The sequence below is a fragment of the Lutra lutra genome, chromosome 7, assembly GCF_902655055.1.
Source record: "Lutra lutra chromosome 7, mLutLut1.2, whole genome shotgun sequence".
NCBI classification, from domain to species: Eukaryota; Metazoa; Chordata; class Mammalia; order Carnivora; family Mustelidae; genus Lutra; species Lutra lutra.
The window spans coordinates 13,562,501-13,583,909 of record NC_062284.1 but is presented as its reverse complement, the minus strand read 5'-3'; the positions used below and the strand labels follow the sequence as shown (position 1 = coordinate 13,583,909).

Genomic DNA, 21,409 nt, shown 5'->3' with positions numbered 1-21,409 from the left:
GCGTGAGCCGGAGCGAAGGCTGTGTCACTGTAAAAGATTGCAATTTGCCAACAGGAGGCACGCAATCCCCCAACTGTCTTAAAGGGACCCATTTTCAGAGTTTAGCCCTTCTTTTTGTGGGTGCAATCAGTTGTGCACTGAAAACCTGCAGCCACAGTCGGATAACTGCAGGCACAACAGGCCACGAGAGACCTCTTCGCTCCAAATTTTGTACCTGTCGCTAACTGCACTTACAGAGAATGGGAGTGTGGTAGGAGCTTTTTTAAAAATTTGGGCCAGTAAATTCTCCATGGAGGAAAGAGGCAAGGAGGGAGACAATTACTCACTTTCTTAAGGACAAAGGCAAATGGAGACATCCTTTTCCTCACACGTTCCATAGCGTCTGGGGAGCACGGTTTGTGAACCAAATGCCAGGTACCACGAGTACCCTGATCGGGAGGAACACTGCCTGGCAACCGGGAACCCTTCGCCAATGCACGAGAAATAGTATGTTGAAAAGTACGGTAGGAAAGATATTGGTGAGTTTGAGACCACAGCTTGGTGAGAAAGGAATGAAGAGTTTTAAAGTAAATGGCAAAAGGCATTCTCTTTCCTTTAAAAGCATGGTTATTATTGTAACTTCTCATTTGCTTCGGGGGCAATTAATATAATGCCTCTAGAGAGTAATCAAGTGGTAAATCAGGGAGCATACATATTTAAACGTATGTATATAATATATGCTTATGTATTTATATGTAGAGAAATGCATCTATACAAATTATGTGTGTGCTTTATACACACAGTTACATACACATGCACATATATATACCTATTATACATGTATATACATGTATACACACACACACACACATATATATATACATACACACACACACACACACATATACATTTTATTTACTTTTCTGTGAGCTTAAGGAAAGAACATTCTGGGGATACCTGGCTGGCTCAGTCAATAGAGCATGCCACTCTTAATCTTGGAGTCGTGAGTTCAAGTCCTATGCTGGGCATGGATCCTAGTTAAAAAAAAAAAAAAAAAAACTTAAGAAGGAAGGGGAGGGGCGCCTGGGTGGCTCAGTGGGTTAAGCCGCTGCCTTCGGCTCAGGTCATGATCTCAGGGTCTTGGGATCGAGTCCCGCATCGGGCTCTCTGCTCAGCGGGGAGCCTGCCTCCCTCTCTCTCTCTCTCTTTGCCTGCCTCTCTGTCTACTTGTGATCTCTCTCTGTCAAATAAATAAATAAAATCTTTAAAAAAAATAATAAAAAAAAATAAAAAAAATAAAAAATAAAAAAGAAATCTGTTAAAAAAAAAAAAAAAAAGAAGAAGGAAGGGGAGTCTGTGGTATGGGTCATCCCCTAGCCCTTGTGGGTAGACCTCTGTCTACAGGGCCTCGTGGAGCTGTCACAGGGACCTCGTTCTATAATCTTTTGAGTAAATGTGATGAGAAGCAAACTGGGAGTTTAAAACCAAGAACTTGCTTCCTAGCTTTTGGAGATGACCGTAAATTAAGCACATATTCCGGAAATTATAAATCAAATGCAGAATGAGATTGGTAATTTGAGATGTTGTTCTTGCAGAAGTAATTATGAAATATAATTGTATTTAATAATACATTTAATAACCAAACAAAACAGGAGAAGTTTTGGTATTTACAGGTCCCAGGAAATGATTGAGGAATAGGAAGTGTAGGGGAATGAAAAAGTAAGGAAGTCCAAGATACCATGGTAGACAGCCTTGGAATAAGACAATGAAGGGCCCGGGAAAAGAAAATTAAGGGCCAGGAATTGTCCCTTGCTCATTACAATTTAGTTAGCTTGGTTTTAAATAACATTTTGAAATCTGGATAGATTTTCCCATAGAATACTGCTAAAAGGAACGATTAGGTTCTTCTACAAGTTAACTTTAAAAATTGTCTCTGAATGGAAATATAAATGGAAAATTCAACAACATATTGGCATTTGTTTTCATCTAGCTATATGGGCTGACTCTAGTCTCCAGGGAAAATGCCTTCAGGAGATGAAGTGCCGCTGGAAATTAAAGCGAACCCTCAACCAACTTGTTAAGGAACGCCCAACCTGCCGCAGATTGGGAACATTCGAGATTGTAGACATGCCTCTGCATTTTTCCCTTTCTTTTCATGACGCCTTAAAGCATGAACCTTCCATCATTGCCCTTTGGAGAGACAAACTTTCAATTCCACATTTCAAAAAGAGACAGAGAACTTGGAGGGAGTTCAGACAAGAGGGACCCAATGCAGGACCATTTGTCTTCAAAGGGAAAAGTAATATTTGGGGAATGGATTTAAATTAGGAACATTTTCAGGTATACCGGAAAACAGCCAAAGAACCATGGAAGTTTAAAAAAAAAGTTTTAAGGAACACCATGAGAAGTTACAAAGTCACGGTTCTGATAAGCAAGAGGAGCCCTATGCAAATGAGGCATTACATCAATAAAGAGCTGTGATTGAAACTGATTGATGATGATTATGGTGATGATCATTATGATTACTTCCTTAAGTATTTTAACAACATCACATTCGCTAGCCTCTAGTACTTGCTTTGACAAACCCTGACGTTGGATTAACTCAACCATCTACCTTCTACATATCTGTGCCAGTAGCTTCACTTGGCTAATATGGTCTGACCCTGGCTAACCTTGGTTCCACTTTAAAATAAAATCCCCAGCTTCACTTCCTCTCTGACCACTGCCCTGTAGCTCTATCCTGCCTTCCCACAATGTTGAATCTGCAGGACAATAAAAAAAAATCCCACACCTCCCCTCTCTCCTGGAACTTCCTGTTTTAGCTGACCTTTCTACAGATGTCACCTGGACCATAAGTGCCATCAGCTGGGAATCTCTCATCTTTGACATGATTTTAAATATTAAGTCTTACCTTGGGGGCACCAGGTGGTGGGTATTGTAGGGGGCACGGATTGCATGGAGCACTGGGTGTGGTGCAAAAATAATGAGTACTGTTATGCTGAAAAATAAAAAATTATAAAAAAAAATATTAAGTCTTACCTGCAATTGCCCTGGTTTACCTTTTTCCTTCAAGATTACAATTGATGCTGAGTCCCTTCTACTTTCAAAGAGCCAGCCCTTTTACTTAGGTTGTGAATCCTGTCTCCTCATCCTTCTCAAGGGTTTTGTGGACTTTGATCGTGTAGCCAACACTTACTGGATCAGCTCACAAACTCAACTATACAAACACCTGAACAAAAAAGCAAACATACAAATAAAAGTCAAACCCTGTTTTTGGGGAAGGATGATAATTGATCTCCAGTGTCCATCATTCCATTCTCCCCTTGATTAAAGAACCCATGTATTTAGCTGAGTCCATCAACACCTAGAAGAGAGAACTTTCTTTAGCTTTTCTTGCACCAAGGTGTGGCCATGGGATTGAGTTAGCAGATGTAGTACCTCAACATCTTGGAAGCATCCTCAGAATGAGAGGACCCAAGCTTATCATCACTCCATCTTTATATATATATATATATTTATATATATATATATATTTATATTTATTATATTTATTTATATATTTAAATATTATATATAATATATATTTAAATATATAAATAAATATTTATATTTATTATATAAATATATATATTTATATAATATATATTATTTATATTTATATATTTATATTTATATTTATATTTATATTTATATTTATATTTATTTATATACAGAGAGCCTGTGTGCATGAGCAGGGAGAGAGGCAGAGGAAAAAGCAGACTCCCCAATGAACAGGGAAACTAATATGGGGATTGATCCCAGGACTTGGGATCATGACCTGAGCTGAAGGTAGATGCTTCATCAATTGAGCCACCCAGGCAACCCCCCTCTCCTGTTTTTGTTGACATAACTGTAAGAGAGCAGAATCTGGGGTCCTGGTGTTTGGAAAGCCACCACAGCAGTCCAGAACTTCTTACTGCCTGACAGAATGGGAGAGAAAAGTAGATGTCTCTTGGGGCGCCTGGGTGGCTCAGTGGGTTAAAGCCTCTGCTTCAGCTCAGGTCATGATCTCAGGGTCCTGGGATTGAGCCCCACATCGGGCTCTCTGCTCAGCAGGGAGCCTGCTTCCCCCTCTCTCTCAGCCTGCCTCTCTGCCTACTTGTGATCTCTATCAAATAAATAAATAAAATCTTTAAAAAAAAAATGTATGTCTCTTAAGTTGTTGTAGGGTTTTCTATCATTTGGAGCCCAAACTAATCCTAACGGGTATGCTCTCATGCCTTCAATTTCTCATTTCCCTAAACGTACTGCCACTCCCTCATCTTCCATCCAGGTCCAAGAATTTTGAGTCATCCACACACACGCCCTCAATAACCTCACCCCACACACACAGCCTCTATATCTCAACAGATTCCCATGTGTCTCCTATCATCATCCCTACAAGAAACTGCTTTAGTCAGACTCAGGGTCTCCATTTGGCCAATCCTCATTGTACCTGATGGTGTCTACTCTCTCTTTCTCAAGTCGCTTTCTTATAAGATTCTCATATATCATGTTCTTCTGTGTTTTCTTTGGCCTCACAGTTCCCTCCCTCTTGGTCTCTTTAGCAAACCTGCATTCCATTGGCCTTCTCCAGCACGCCTCCTTTGGTTTCAGAGACATTTTAGCTCACCTAGTTCAAAATGGAACTCCTGATTCTCCTGCTTCCCAGACATGTTCCTACTTCCTTCTTCCTCATCATAGTAAATCATCTTAGTAAATTCCCTAGCTGGAATATGGAAGTCTGCTTTGATTCCTCTCTCTACCTTACTCTTCAAAACCCAAATTTCGAAGCAATTGTGGTGGAGTCTATCTCAAGCATCAACATCATATGCATCTATATCTGTCCATCCTTCTGCCGCCCTCATCTTCTCTCTCTTGAGCTATGGAAGAGCATTTGATCTGATTTTTCCCACCTTTGCTATTATCCTATTTCAAGTTCTGAAGTGAATTGATACCACACTGAGAATAGAATCTTAGCTAGTTACCATGGATCATATGGCCCTATACAACATTCTCCCCTCCCATGGGGCTCCCCTCAGTTTCTCAGAAAAGCTGAAGTTTTCTCCCATTCCAGAAAGCTAATCCTTCTCACTTATACTCTCTTCCCTCAAGAATTCTTGTGCTTGGCTCTTTCTTACCCTTCTGATTTCTCCTTAAGTATTACTGCCTGAGCAAAATCTTCGTCAGCCACCTTATTTAAGAAGACACATACACAAACACAGTGATCTTTTACCACACTCCCCTCCTAAATTCCTTTAAAGCAATAATTTTTCTTTTTTAAGGAATAATTTCTGGAATGCATTGGCCCAATTAATTCTTAACATTCTTAAAAATGATTTTATTGAGGTATGAATTATATACCATGAAATTCACCTGTTTTAAGTGTACATTCAATGTTTTCTACTTTAAGTAAACCGAAAGAGTTGTACAGCCATTGCCACAATTCAATTTCAAAACATTTCCTTCATGCCCTTTGAGAGTCACTCCTCATTCCCACCCCAGGCTCAACCAACCACTAATGTACTTTCTGTCTCTATAGACTTGTCTTTCACAGGCATTTCATACAAATGTGGTCTTTTGTATATGGTTTCCTCCATTGAGCATAATGTTTTCAACATCCATCTTTATGTGTTATCACACACACCAATCTTCCATTCCTTTTTATTGCCAAATAATATTTCATTGTGTGGCTATGCCATAGTTTGTTTTCCTCTTCACCAGCTGTTAGTTGTATGAATTGTTACCATTTTGGATTATTACATGTAATGTTTTACAGTACTTACTATTTTTATTTTTATTTATTTTTTAAAGATTACTTATTTATTTATTTGACAGACAGAGATCACAAGTAGGCAGAAAGTCAGGCAGAGTGAGAGAGAGGAGGAAGCAGGCTCCCTGCGGAGCAGAGAGCCTGATGCGGGGCTTCATCCCAGGACCCTGGGATCATGACCTGAGCTGAAGGCAGAGGCTTAACCCACTGAGCTACCCAGGTGCCCCTTCTTACTATTTTTAAATGGAACATTTAAAAACTTGTTAAATTTGTCTCTGCCTAAGGCTACAAGACTGACATCAGTGACTGCCTGCTTTGTTATCAAACTCTGCCTCTTACCTAGCAAATTCCTGCCACAGAGTAGGTGCTCAGAATGTAGTTGTTAAATGAATGAATGATAATTAACTCCATGTTGATATCCAAAAGTCTCTTAAGGATCACAGACCAGCGGCACCAGGGTGGCTCAGTCGGTTAAGCGTCTGACTCTTGGTTTCAGCTCAGGTCATGATCTCAGGGTCCTCGGATTGAACCTGTGGCTGGCTCCAGTCTCAGCATGGATCTGCTTATCCCTCTCCCTCTACTCCTCTCCCTGCTCTCCCTCTCTCTCGAAATATGTATGGAAAATCTTACAGGGGGAAAAAAAAAAGATCACAGACCCATTCAGATGTAGAAGATGGAAGAAAGGTGATATTCTAATTTTTGGATGACATCAACTCTCGGTCACATAATCTCCCCAATCTGTCCTTGTTGTACTCATTCAGAAAACATTAGTCTGAGATGCATGGAGCCCGCATGCCCTCGGTTAGTTTGCAGTATGCCCATCTCTGACTCTGGAAAGTCTTGGAGCTTTGCAAAAATATGTAATGCTACCGTACATTTATCTGGAGTTCAGGAAAGGAATCTTAGAGGCTATCAGGACATGTCTTCCATATAGTGAAATCAGACCACATGACTGGGAACCTGAATAGAAGATTCCAGAAGAGTTTTTAACTAGGAGGGTGTATGAAGGTACATGTAGCAGACAGGATCCAGCAAACTCTTTCCCTCCGGAGCCACAACTAGAAAGACTTGACTCCCAGAAATAAGCAGAGTTCCCAGCAAACAAAATGGCTCTATCCCTCCCCTCACAGAGCTGAAAACCAACCACTGTTGTAAAGATGCTCTGGATCTGCTTCATTTAAACAAGGATATTCTAAAACTCCCGCAAGCAGTGCCCTGGGTGTCAACTTTGGGGAAAAACTGCAATTCCCATTGCTTCTTTATGAAACCATTAAATAAAATTAGAAAATCTGTGAACTTACTATCGGAAGCTACAAGTCCACGGAGAAAACTGGTGATTGTAGCCTCCTCCTCAGGGAAAAAAAGATCCAAGGAAAAAAGAGGCTGAGGAAAGCACACGGAATACCTGGGGCCTTCCAGAAGCCAAAATTAGGCACATGAGGCCAATCTAGCAAAGGCCGGAAAAGGTTTAGGGTCTCAACAGCCAAGAGGCTCAGAGAGGGAGGGCTGAGCAATTTCCCTCCCTTGTGGACAAAGCAAACTCTCTCTGACTCAGTAATTTCAGCCAAACTCTAAGAAGAATGTGGCAAATAAGTAACCCTCCCCCAAACATTCTCTGTTTGTTGGAGGAAAACAAAACAAAGCAACCTCAAACAATGCAAATGGACTGGGTTTTGAAAGGGTAATTGGAAAAGCTTTTGATGAGTGGATCTTGTAAGAAGGTGTTGGCTGGGAACCTGCCTGTTTATACAGGGTAGGACAGGAATGAAGAACAACACAGAAGCTTTTCCTCTAGATAAAGGTCCCAGCAGGATGAGTTTCCGTGAGTGGCAGGGTTCAGAGGCAACTAGAAGGATATGAAGTGTCCAGGGATGAGCCAGCTAGAAATTCCTGGGAAATTGGGAGGGACCACTCCAAGTCTATCACAGCAGGCCCCAGAAGAGGTGTAGGGAAGAATCCAGTTGAAGGAGAAACTAGAATTACTGGGACAAGGTGAGTTAGTTGTGGAGTAAAAGAATTCTGTCTGTCCTGGAAACGAAGAGAGCTGATGGCAAGAAAGCTATGAGCAAACCCAAATTCTGTGACTAAATAAATGATGTGACCAGACTTTACAAATAAATTTGGAGTGTGCAGAAACTAATGTGCCTTTTATTTTTATTTTTTTATTTTTTGATATATGTCTTCACAGTAGTTCACAGAATAAGACTCAGCACCCATAACCCATCCCTCAAAGTATGCCAACTGTCTGCCAGCTACCCTTGGATAGACCTTCCTCCACATTTTCCAACTCCCCTTCCCCTCCAGTCCTTTCTGGTTTTCTCTAAGAAGAAAAAGAAAATGTAAGAATTTTTATTTAAAATGTCCTATGAAGTCATGGAACAAGATAAAAATGAACAGTACCATTGACAGACAACTTTTAGCAAAATTGAGAACAATTGTCACTAATTGGAAGGTTGGTCAGAAAAGGGAAATCAATCCGTCACCCATACAATGCCATCGAGATGAATGTTTGTTGAAAGATCTTTCTTTGTACTTTCTCCCCCCCTCCAGCCACCCCCCACCCCCAGACCCACCGCCTCCCATGAGAACCATCATTTAGGTTCTCTAGTCATAGGATATGTAACTATGTATGTATATATACAGATTCTTTGTATGTATATGTACAGATTCTTTGAGGCTCTCAGAATTCAATTTCCCCCTTCTATCTCCCGCTGATGAATACTTAGCTTTTTAACATTGATAAACATTCTCTACCTTCCAGAAAAAGATAAGGAGACACGGGTTTTGAGTGCATGTAATGGAGAGTTGCTGAGCATAAGGCGAGGAATAGCCAGAGTGGCTTTCATTGTGGGAAATGTGGTACATACGAGAGGAGTCCTTTGGGAAATGGCAGATTCTAGAGTTTTTCCTCTGTGTTTGATAACCCACACACAAGCAGTGGGATTAGGATCAGATCTAATTTTTGCCTAGCAGGGTCACTGGTATTAAACACTGGGAATTAGGGCAGGTGGCATGGAACAGGCAACAGCTGAAGCTCTTAAAAGAGATTTTCAGTTAGTACCCAAGTGGACTCTGAGTGGTGTTCAGAGGGCCCCACTTAACGCACTCTGGGTAGAGGGCACTTTAGCTAAACACTGGTACGGAGAGGACACGGCCCCAACAATAACTTGAAGGACCAAGACAATTTTACTACTGAAGCAATAAATAAATAGCATGTAGTCTATTGCCAGAACCAGAAAAAAAAAAAAAAAAAATCTGAGGAACAATTTGATTTGGTTGGTAAAATGCAAGAAGACCCGTGTAGGAAAACTCCCTCTTCTCCAGGGTGTGTCTCCTTTAGTCTCATCCTGGTACCACACTAAAATACTTTTTTTTTTTTTTTAAGATTTTATTTATTTATTTGACAGACAGAGATCACAAGTAAGCAGAGAGGCAGGCAGAAAGAGAGGGGGAAGCAGGCTCACTGCCGAGCAGAGAGCCCGATGTGGGGCTCGATCCCTGAGATCATGACCTGAGCCGAAGGCAGAGGCTTAACCCACTGAGCCACCCAGGCACCCCCACTAAAATACTTTTGATACCAGCTGCGGAGGATTTTTCCCCACCCCAAGTGATTCTCTGTGGCACCTGCTGTGTGTCCTCCAACGTGTCTCAATTCCAACACTATATACCTGGAGATTGTGTCAGATCCCACAGGCCAAGCCTCCGTCCCATGAGACTGACCTCACCCCCCACTCCAGATGCCATTTGAGAATCCAGATTGTTATCTCGGCTTCCCACCAACCAGCTATGAATCAGAAGTTCCCATGAACCTCTTCTTGGGTTCAACTCATTGGCTAGAGTGGTTCACAAAACTCAGTTGACTTACTGTTTATCTGTTTATTATGAAAAGATATGGCAGCCATCCTCATGGACTTCCAGCACACTGGAAGGGGGGATAACAAAGACTGAGTGGGCATCTGTACACTTGCCATGACTGGGATGATCACATATGAATTTTCCTGTAGCAGACTGAATAATAGCCCCCTCCCCCCGGAAAGATGTCCATGTCCTAAAATCTACGAACTTTTATTACAAGGCTAAATGTAACCTTGCAAATGTGATTAAGGTTTTTATTTTGTTTTGTTGTTTTTGTATTTGTTTTTAATGTTTAAAGTTTTTGAGACAAGGAGATGATCCTGGATATCTGATGTAATCACAAGTGTCCTTTTAAGAGGGAGGCAGGGAGGTCAAGCTCAGAGATAGGGATGAGGTTGCGGTGATGTGGGGAGATATGAGTCAATGAAAGGAAGTGGTTTCTAGAAGCTGTAGAAAGTGAGAAAACAGATATCCCCCCTAGAGCCTCTAGAAGCAACACAGCTCAGTCCGTCGGTTTTAGACTTCTGGCTTCCAAAACTATAAGATGATAAACGTGTTGTTTTAAGCCACTAAATTTGTTACAGCAGCAATAGGAAACTAGTACATAACTTAAGCAAGGTTCCTGGAAATAATAACATGCATTTTGTCATCTGTGGAGACAGAGACTATGTGAGAGAAATTAAGCTAAGTTACAAAGAAATTTTCAATTCTGAGTCCTGCACAGTATCATAACTGCTATGGATCATACCAGTGACACAAAATAAACTAAGAATATAACTGTTTTTGCTAGAGCAAGGATGGATAGTAGCAATGGGCAGAAATCATACTGAGAAAAAAAACCCACAAAAACTCCGCTAGTGATATCAAGAACACTTGATCTTGACACTGAAGTAAATACTCAAGGGAAAATAAAAATGTAGAAGATATTGATAGTAAAACAGAAATTCATAAGAGCTTTGGTGGAAGAAGACAAAACAACTGGAACAGAAACAGTATTCAAAGACAGAATTAAAGAAAACTTCACCGCATTATAAAAACTAAAATAGGCACCGCAAATAGTTTCATAGCAGAATAAACAACTTCCGCAGAAAAAAAAATAATAATAATAATAAAATAACAGGTTGGCAGGATATTTGAATGATGGAAATTCATATCATATAAGCATATGAGAACAAAAAGAACATTTTTTTAAAGACCTGTAAAATAACACAAAACAGGCTGACCTCAAACTTTTCTGCTGAAAGCGCTAAAGATATATGAACTTTAGACTGTGACTCACTGTATTGTCACTAGCCACTATTTCTCTGCTATGGAAAGGCTTCATAAGAAAATTTTCAAATAAGATGAAAATTGATCATCCATGTACCGTGATTTTTTAAAACAAATTCCCACTTAGATACTGGCCCACGGAGCAATGAATCAAAATGATAAAATCAGGAATGAGAATTCCATCGCACCATACAGCCCCATCTTCACTTTTGCAAATTGTATTCTGATTTTAGAAATACAAATTAGGAAGCCAGTTTAGAGGATGATTATGTGTTGAGAAGTGTATCCTGCCACTAGAGGCAAGTATGGTCCTGTGATGCCTGCCTTCAGCTAGTCCTGTTGAAGACTCCTTCCTGGAACTGAGGAATGATGTTGTGTGGTATAACTCGGTTGCTTGTGTTTGATCGTGACTTCAGATGGTAACTAGTGACCTTCAGCCCTCGTTACAGATGACCCCACTCTTAGAGAATGTGGCGCTGAATCATGAGCTACCCCCTCCGCGTTACCTTTGTTTCCTTGAGCCAGAGATACACAGAGCAGCAAAAATGATTATCAGTTCATTCCCAAGGCCATCGCCAAATGAATTTTTGGCATCACCAAAATTCATTATCTAATGACCTGAGTCACGGATTTTTCTTTTCAACTGAGCAAAGTATCATAATAATCCTAAGAGTAGCAGGTAGTATCTTTTGTGATGTTTCATCTTTCCAGGTATTTAATTATTAAAAACTACTGTCATTTGTGTTTTTTTTAATATAAATTTGTGTGTATACCCACATAAAGGAAATACACAATGCAGAAAATACATTTCATTTTTGGTGGCATTATATTTTGTTTTTCTTTTTCTTTTCAGCTTATGAATTCCCTCCCCCCTCTTCTCTCTCTGCTCACATCAGCCTACTTCTCCACAGGGAAATAATATGAATTACCCAGTAATAATCTTTCCATATGTCTTCAAGCACATACATTCTTATACAAATATAATCCTATGATCCTCAATCAGTGGATATAAAGGGTTGTATGTGTGTGCACGTACATGTGCCTGTGTGTGATTACTTGTTTTTCCAAAATGAGCTATACTTCCTATACAAGGATTTTCCTACTCGAAATTTTTCATGGAATTCTATCTGAGTCATCTGATATGGTTCTATTTCTTTTTCTTTTTAGGGACTGCATTATAGCCTATGCAATGGGGGGATTGAGCTTGAATCTTTTTTGTTTCTTTACTTTATTCTTTTCCTTCTTTTATCTTCTTTCTTTTCCTTCCTTTCTTCCTCCCTCCCTTCCTTCCCTCCTTCCTTCTTTCCTTCCTTCCTCCTTTCTTTTCTTCCTTCTAGCTATGAAGAGTACTATAGACAACATCCTTATATATTTCCCACATACTGCCTGAAAAAGGATAGCTTTTATTTTGGGGGGTGGATTCCTGAGAGTAGAAATCCAGAATGGGAAGATAAAGGCACTTTTAACTTAAGATACGCAATCAGACTCCTTTCCTAAAATGCAAAAAGTCTTGATGTTTTTACAAACTATGTATGAAATGTATTCTTTGACACACATTCCTGCCATCAATAGATGATACAGACATTTTGTCAGCTTGATGAATATCTAATGATACTTGACTATCTTGTTACTTTCATTTTCCTGCCGCCAAGCAACTCTGACCATCTTTGTCTTTCCCAGGGCCCTGTGGATTGGCTCCTCCCCCACCTTCTCACAGCTCATGCTCATTCTTCTCTCGGACTGTTTGTCTGCATCTTGACAGTTGGTTAAGAGCTGTTGGTATGTATTCGCTCTTAACTCTTTTACTCTATTACCTTTATAATAAAAAGGAGGTTTATTTTAGGGGAAAAAAAAAGGCAGAAGATAAAAGGATCCGAAATTCATTCAGAGATGAAAATGCTTAAAACATTCTCTCTTGGAAAGATTTGCATTTTAATTGGTATCAAGCCTGAAAAGAAAGAAGATCCTAGAGATACTTCTAATCATCAGGGAAAGGGTATAAATCAAACCTCTCTGGGGCTTGATTCACACTTCTCCCGTAGATATTGAATCTGTACACCCTACAGTATCTGAAAGGTGCTGAAAAGCTGAGGATGTGTTATATTCAGAACGTATAAGGAGAAGGGGCAGGAACAAGATGCCAACAGGAGCAGTTCACAAAGACTTAAATATTCAGGTTCCGGGTGACAGGAGTGGACCTTTTGTATTTTTTTTGTTGGTTTGGCTTTTTTACTGATTTCTTTATATTGTGGGGAAATACATATAGCATAATATTTTAAGTGTACAATTCTGTTCAGTGGTATGAAAAATAATCCTATGGTTGTACAAACATCACCACCATCAGTTTCCAGAACTTGTTCATCATTCCAAACTGAAACTCTGTGCCCATTAAATAAAGGCTCCCCATTTTCTCCTCACTAGCCCCTGGCTGCCACCATCTTACTTCCAGTCTCTGTCAAATTTACTATTCTCAGTACTTTACAGGAGTAAATCATGTTATTCGTCTTCTTGCAACTGGCTTATTTCACTCAGAATGATGATCTCAGAGGTCATCCATGTTATAGCATGTGGCAAAATTTCCTTCCTTTTATGGCTGAATGATATTTCATTGTATGGATGTACCACATTTTCTGTATCCATTCATCCACTGGTGGACACTTGGGTGTTCACTTTTTAGCTATTGTGATCAAGGCTACTGTGAACATGGGTTTACAAATATGTCCTCAAGACCATGTTCTTGTTTTCTTTTTTTTTTTTTTAGTGTCTATCCAGAAGCAGAATAGTTGGATCATATGGCAATTCCACTTTTCATCTTTGAAGAACTGCCATGTTGTATTACACAGTGGCTAGGCCATTTTACCTTTCTACCAACAGTGTCTAGGGTCTTGAGTTCTCTAAATCCTCATTAACACCTTTTTTTTTTTTCCTTTGGTAGCCATCTCAATGGATGGAAGTAATATCCTACGTAATTTTGGTTTGCATTTCTCTGAGGATGAGGGATGGTGAGCATCGTTTCCTGTACTTATTGGCTATTTGTGTGTCATCTTTGGAAGGACCTTTGTCTTGAGTTTGGCATGGGCTTGATCCCACAAAAGAAGCTGATACTCAGTTCTAGGTTCAAATTCCCAGAGCATCCAGACCATCTGGAATAAGAGTCCTGAAGTTTGCCTGCATGATTTAGAGGCAACAGAGGTAACCCTGAGATAGTGCAGCCCCCTCCCACTAACTCACCCAGTGAGAAAGGACAATGACAGCAACAGTGGTCCTTGGGACAAATGCTCTCCATTTCCCCATCATGTGGCCATAGATCGCTGTTGTGGGAACCACTGCGGGCTCCACCATTTACTGCTTCTATAAACTTGGGCAACTTCCATGCAGTACTTATCTTATAAAATGGGCCTTGACTTGCTTTTCTGTAAAATCAGGAAAATACCTCCAGGAGCTCTTTGTCAGATCAAGCGTTGAATGTAAATGAAGTTGCTTTAAAATGTATTGAAAACATTATAGGAATGTCACTGCTTTGGCAACTTTTTTTTTTTTTTAAGACCATTTATTTATTTTTGAGAGAGAGAGAGAGGGAGCACAAGAAGAGGCAGAGAGAGAAGCAGACTCCCTGCTCAGCAGGGAGCCCGATACAGGACTCAATGCCAGAACCCTGGGATCGTGATCCGAGCCAAAGGCAGACGTTTAACGGACTGAACCACCCAGGTGCCCTGCCCTGACAACTCATCAGAGGTCTAATTTCATTCTCTGAGCTGATGAACCCCAAAGAGTGATCATTAAACCCCATTTTTTGAGTGAGAATAAGGTGGTTTAAGTATGGTTCCTTACATATGTGTATATATTATTAAAGCCTCCTCTTCAGTAAAAATGTTTTTGGGAGAGACTTAGTCATGGTAGGACCTCTGATTCAAAGGTATGATTCCCAAGATAAAGTGTTAAGCAGTGGAAGTCACTCCCTCTTTTCCCCAGCCAAGATTTCAAAAAGCACAGATGAGGTACCTGTCGGTGGATGGGGGGCTGTGTCCGTGATGAGTGGACTTTTCCACCTGACCTGAGGACTGAGGTCTTGGGGAGTGGTGGGGAGCAGCAGGCAGAGCCCACTCCTGACCTGCTAAGTATGGACCACATTATTCCCCCTGCCTCCTCCTCATGGCAACCAGGTGCTTTTTGAATTCAGAAACATTATTTCTGCCATTTACATCATATCAAAAAAAAATGGAAAATATAAGTAATAAAAGTGAAATCTGCTGGTTGGCAAAGCGGGTTATGAATCACGGCCGTTCTCTGAGGAATTTGAGCCAAGAGGATATTTTGGTTTAAACAAGTAATGTAATTCAGGACAAAATGGCTTCCAGATTTGAACTTGAAAAAAAAAAAAAAGAGCGGTGGCTTACCATGTCAACTCGGCCAACACGGATAAGGCGATCCCCACTCGTCGGATGAAATAAAATTTCTAGGAAAAATCAAAATCAGCTTGGATATTTTATCTCTGGAGAGCATGGGAAGAAAAGAGACAAAATCAGGATCATTACGATGTTGTAAGCTGTTAGTCATCAAAAAAATCTTTCTCTATGTTTTATAAATTCTATTCCAGCTGCATAAACTACACTAGACCCAAGGACAGCCTCCATGAAGGCGGGGAGGGGAGCGGGGAGAGAAACACAACCACATGATAGAACTGGGGACCACTTTCATGGCAACGTGGCCATAAACCAGTGTGTTGGAATTTCATCAATATGACATCATTCCCGATGTGACATCGGAGAGCCCACCCTCCATTTCCTCTCCCATCTCTGCCTCACACTCGCCTCCTTTCCTCTTAAAGAGATGATGAAGCTGCCCGTGCAGCACAGAAGGATAATAAAAACCTGTATCCCTTAAGCTGAATTCAGCCCATTGAACTGCACAAACAGCCATAACCAAAACAAAGCTAGCAGGAAACGTTTGCACACAGCATCTGTTATGATCACATAACCACGAGACAGCTGTTTAATCCCAACTGTTAACATAAGATCATTTGTGTGTTTGAAGAGCAATCCCATTTGGATTTCCCCCTTTATTTATTTATTTTCTAGCTTTTCCAAGAGAGAGGCTTTCTCAGCTGTAAGATGCCATTGGTGTTTGCTGACTTTTGCGACGTTCACCCTGAGCTTCCGAACTGAGAGGGGTGGTGTGGTTTTCGAACTGTCTAAATGCCCAGAGGGGAGAGAGGGCGGCTGTGTGGTCTCCTAGCTGGGAGCAGGGTATGGCCCTTTCTCGGCCTTGGGGACCTGCTTTTTGCTTCCGAGAACATTCATCAACCATTCTGGTCAGATTATGGGAAAAGGCCCTCCCATGAAACGCGTCTGGTGGTCTCTGCCAAATTCGGGTTGAGACTTGGAGTTTTCTCAGCACCTCCCAGGATTGGAACCGCTCCCTGTAAAGTTCAGTTCCAAAACCTAAAAACAAAGTCATTAGGCTCCCAGTTGCTCTGAAGGGGTCAATGAAGGAAGTCAGCAGTTTGGGTGGCCTGTCTCAATGCCTACTTTGGAAGCCTGAGCAGGACACCTAGACGGTTTACAAGGGTGAGTTTTAAGATCAGTACTCTTCCTTTTATTTTGTTCTGTTTATATCCTACCTCCATGCCTGCAGGATCCCCAAGTGCTCAGGAGAGAATGTGCACGCCTCACTGTTGACCTGGAGCCCTTGTGTCGCAAAAGTGGTAGATGTCTGTGCCACCTGCTACCTGCCCGCAGCTGACCACGTGGTCCTGGGGCGAGGGGAGGGGCCATGCAAATGCAGATGGGCACTACCTGGAACTCCCTGAAATTAGCATTACCTCAATCGTTCTTCACCTCCTTTACCTATTTCATCCCGGAGAATCCTCCGTCTTGACCCCAACACGATAATAAGGTGCGTAATACGCAATTTATCTTGTTAGTAAAGTGAAAAACGCAAGTCCTTCTAAATGTCAAAAAAAGGTCTTAAACCTGATTTTTAGAAAAAGTTTTTCGGTCATATGAATCCTGGGAATGTAGGGACTTTTCACTCCCCCTTTCTTTCTTTCCTCCCGTCCTTCCTTCCTACCCACCCTCCCTCCTTCCTTCCTTCTTTCCTTCCTTTGCCTGATTTTTTAAAAAATTTTAAAGATTTTATTTATTTATTTGAGAGAGAGAGAGTGAGCATGAGAAGGGAGAAGGTCAGAGGGAGAAGCAGACTCCCCGCAGAGCTGGGAGCCTGATGTGGGGACTCGATCCCTGGACTCCAGAATCATGACCTGAGCCGAAGGCAGTGGCTTAACCAACTGAGCCACCCAGGCATCCCCGCCTGATGTTTAATTTAATTTAATTTTCAGCTTTTTTGAGGCAAAACTGACAAATAAAATTGCAGATATTTCAGGTATAAAACTTGATACATGAATACTTGTGAAACAATCACCACTATCAAACTAACCTTTTCAGTTTTAACTTGTGAAAAATATGTTATTTACATGTAACTTGCATCTTTCTGAAATGATAATGACCACGACAATTTCCTTTCCTTTTTTTTTTTTTAAGATTTTATTTATTTATTTGACAGAGAGAGAGATCACAAGTAGGCAGAGAGGCAGGCAGAGAAAGAGGGGGAAACAGTCTCCCCGCTGAGCAGAGAGCCCGATGCGGGACTTGATCCCAGGACCCTGAGATCATGACCTGAGCCGAAGGCAGAGGCTTAACCCACTGAACCACCCAGGCACCCCATGACCACGACAATTGTCGAATGACCTCTGAATTTCTTCTGAATAAAATAGCCTCTCTTCTCTCCTTGGTCCACATTTGCAGTTACTGCTCTCCTTTCCATCCCTGGCCCCTCAAAGACAGAAGAGAACAGGTGTCATTTTTTCTGAAGTTTAGTAGGAAAAAGAAAAGGCATCAGTTATGGCAGCAGTCAAAAGCTATTGACTATCAAAGTTGGAAAAAAATTAAATATTTAGGTCAGTCTATGGTGTGATTTATTATCATACTTAGATGAAATGTTTTTGCTTTTAACTTGATGTTCTTTATCACACACAGAAAAGTTTTCTTCCCCCTCCGGGGAGTGTGGGGGATGCTGTGGCATGCACAGATTGAGAACATCCATCTTAATGTTCCACTTCCCCTACATGGGACAAAATCACTGACATCTTTAATGGGACAAAATCCTTTATCGACTGATTCATTTCCATGTTTTGTTTCTGCAGCTAGACGGGATATCCTGTAAGGTGGTGAAAGGGAGGGAAATTTAGTACTATCCGTTTCTGATTTGCCATTTATTATTATTGTTTTTTTCTTCTCTTGAGATGATATTATATTCATCAACTGAATTTCATATATAACACCTATTTTTGGTGATTTTTTTTTCTACCTTTCCTTCCCATTCTACCCTAATTAACAAATGGCTCTTCGCAGGAATTTGAAGGAGTTTATCTTTACTATATAAAAAAATCATATCATTTAATACTTGCTCTTTTTCTTAAAAATAGATAATGATCCAGTTATTATGTACCCTAAGTTTCTGAATAAAGGCCCTGGCTTATTTTATGTGAGTCAGTTAAATATAAGACCAGTTGAGGATATGGTTTGGATTGATTTTAGAAGAAGAGGAACTGCCCAAGGGGAAAGAAAAATCCCACTGTCCAAGCCAACATACAAAAGTTACAAGTATCTCTCAGATTCTCATTAGTCAGCTAAAACCAGGAAATAAATATCCTACTGTTTTGTGATCACCTCCAGTTACTGCTGTAACAGGAAACACAAGTGAGAGAGAGAGGATGTGAGGAAACCTGGAGTCCCAGTTGAACAGTGACTGACTCACATACCATCCACACCACACCAGGACACCCACCTCCTGTGAAAAGAACCAGATAACTCTACTGTCCCCCCAGTAATGTTTGAAACCAGCCATATTTCTTTCTGAAACTAACATTCAAAATTTTAGAAAAGTACTTGTCTAGATTATTAGCCTCCGTTGTATTTTTGAAAACTACAAAATGCTGCGTTTCAAGGCAGCGTATGTCTTCGAACAAAGCTTGTGGATTTTCCCATTCAGCATGTACTTTCATGTTCTACAAAACATAAGACAGATCTTGGCAAGGAACCATTCCTCAGGAAATCATGATTTTACACACGGGCATCTTTGAAATGAGGACAGGTAGAAAGTTAAATAGCGTGATATCGTGGGTGAGGACTGAGAAATGAACCAATTCTGAACTGACCAGAGACTTTGTTTTGCAAGGTAGATCTTCCCTACACTTGCATGGTCTTCCCTTTGGTATGATAGGACCCAAGAGTGGCAGACCATTCTCAAGGTGGCCATCTTGAATGTAAGAGACAACCAAAACCTGAGCCAACCGATGATGGAGTTGAGGTTCAGGAATATGGACAGTGTGCTGGTGGGAAGGCTTAAACTAACAGCTTTTCACTGCCTCCATTGAGCAATCTGATCCATCCCTTACTGACCCAAGCCCTCATCTCTCTACCTCACAAGTGCACACTTTCTGTGTCCACCACATCTCCTTCCTACCTATCCATCCTTCTCTTGTTTTTTCCATAGCGTGCATCCTGTGCCTGTGTGGCTATGCCATTCTGGGTCCCAGCTTTGCTTTTTTCTGATCTACATTTCTCTTCAAGATGAGACCAGAGGCCACAGGAAGTTCTTGTTTACCTATTATCTACTCCTCTGATTTGTTCATATTATATCAATTTTCTTCACGATTCTTGATAGTAAGCTCTACCTGACAACTTATTTAGCAGTCTTTAATATAAGACACAGAGGATAAGATTAGAAGCACTCCTAAAATTTACATTCCTTTTTTTTTTTAAGATTTTATTTATTTATTTGTCCGAGATAGAGAACAAGAGAGAGACAGAGAGTGAGAGCACAAGCAAGGGAAGCGGCAGTCAGAGGGAGAAGCAGGCTCCCCACTGAACAAGGAGCCCAATGTGGGACTCTATCCCAGGACCCTGAGAACATGACCTGACCTGAAGGCAGAACCTTAACCGACTGAGTTACCCAGGTTCCCTTAAAATTTACTTTTCATACATCTTTTTAAAAGTTTATATTTTGGGTAAGTCTTAAAAAACAATATTTGCAATCTGATCTACATTGTTGGACTGTAACCCCCTCTTTACTCCCTCCTCAGACCATCTCCTTGTCTACCACCCAACGATATGCACATGCTGTGGAGGCAAATGGAAATTCTATCCAAGACTGGCTCACCCACATTTGTTGTTATAAATCTGTTAGTATATAATTCAGCACAATGTGGAGGGTACATTTCATTTTACTTGTTACAAATATTCCAGGGAAGATTTTATACCTAGAAATATGTGTTTTGAATTTGTTAAATCGCTTGGTTATTTTTTGGTTTTCTTTTCTTTTTCTTTCTTTCTTTTTTTTTTTAACTAAATTGATAGAATTGATTGGTAATTTGGGCATTGAAAACAGGAAGATTCTTTTGACAATTGAATCAAAGTATGTTTAATATTTTTAAAGGCTTTTCATTGAGCAAAAAAAAAAAATACTTTGAGAAAAATGGTCTGATTAAGCATTTTATACAATCAGAAAAGAAAACTTATGCCAGCCAATTCCTGATACCTCATTCCGTCAACCAACTGAAGTGGTAAATTGAGGCAATTATCCCAAACACCTTTCCTTAATTATAGGGATTGTCTAGGTAAGCAAGTTCTGGGCCTAAATTTTTGCAATAATTATCTTAATTTGCACTTTGTTTTGCATGTGAAGACACAGCCTTAGCATCATGGTCACTTATAATTTTGTATCCGAACTATGTAGCTAAACACACTTGAAAACAGAAATTCATCCAAAAGATATTTTAATATCAGTGCTAACTTGGTTTTTTTAATCTTACATTCTTTTATTGTGTTCTCCAAATTTCTCATAATGGGCTTATATTACATTTATAATTTGAAACAAATGAGCATATCAAAAATTATATTGAAATAAAATACCTTGAATTAGTTTACAGAGTTTCTCAGTGTGTGGTCGGGGGTGGGAAATTGTTGCAACCATCTTTGGAAAATACAATCCGTCACAGAGCCCTTCTGGTAACATGCGGTACCTGACCATTTCCTCTCTTTAAAAACCACACGCTGAATATTAGGAGCCTTTTTAGTTCAATATGCTCAAAGATCTCATTCAAAAGTGTAGGGTTGATTTCTGTGAACAGGATGTTCACTTAAAGCGAGCTCTCTTCCCTGGTCTCTCCCATGGGACTTGTTCTCTCCTCCTTGGAATCTACCCTTGATCTCTCTTCCCTTTGGCCAACCCCTCATCTCTTTAATGAAACAAGAAAAACAAAAGCAAGAAGAATAGTTACTTCAAGTTATTGCAATTAAGGCAGCATTGTCTAGCTCTGTGTTGGCTCTGTTTACTTATATTATTTCGAATTCAAAATTAAATATGAAAAATAAAGACCATGATCCTCAGTTGTCCAGTAAGGCTTAATCAGAGTATCTTGTGCCCAAGGTCACATAACCAAAAAAAAAAAAAAAA

At 40.3% G+C, this 21,409-nt stretch overlaps 1 protein-coding gene and 1 long non-coding RNA gene across 8 annotated transcripts in view; one reads left to right on the top strand and one right to left on the bottom strand.

The window, feature by feature from the left end:
- Positions 1-21,409, top strand: part of LOC125105538 (lysine-rich arabinogalactan protein 19-like) — a 41,773-nt gene that overhangs the window by 7,655 nt on the left and 12,709 nt on the right. For 2 of the 7 annotated variants that reach the window (XR_007128933.1, XM_047739100.1), the window contains exon 2: positions 12,575-12,673. Coding sequence is in view for 2 of the 7 variants with exons in the window: in XM_047739100.1 (XP_047595056.1) it covers positions 12,575-12,653 (79 nt within the window). In the remaining 5 variants the exon portion in view is untranslated. Of the gene's footprint in view, positions 1-1,969; positions 2,784-12,574; positions 12,674-16,344; positions 16,462-21,409 lie in introns of those variants that run through there. The other 5 variants (XM_047739101.1, XR_007128932.1, XR_007128931.1 and 2 more) reach the window with 5 other exon arrangements.
- Positions 974-21,409, bottom strand: part of LOC125105542 (uncharacterized) — a 22,205-nt gene continuing 1,769 nt past the window's right edge. Inside the window, exons 2-4 of the long non-coding RNA XR_007128939.1 lie at positions 15,292-15,386; positions 3,039-3,208; positions 974-1,013 (exon numbers count right to left, since the gene is read on the bottom strand). This is a non-coding gene — a long non-coding RNA (uncharacterized LOC125105542). The remainder of the gene's footprint in view (positions 1,014-3,038; positions 3,209-15,291; positions 15,387-21,409) is intronic.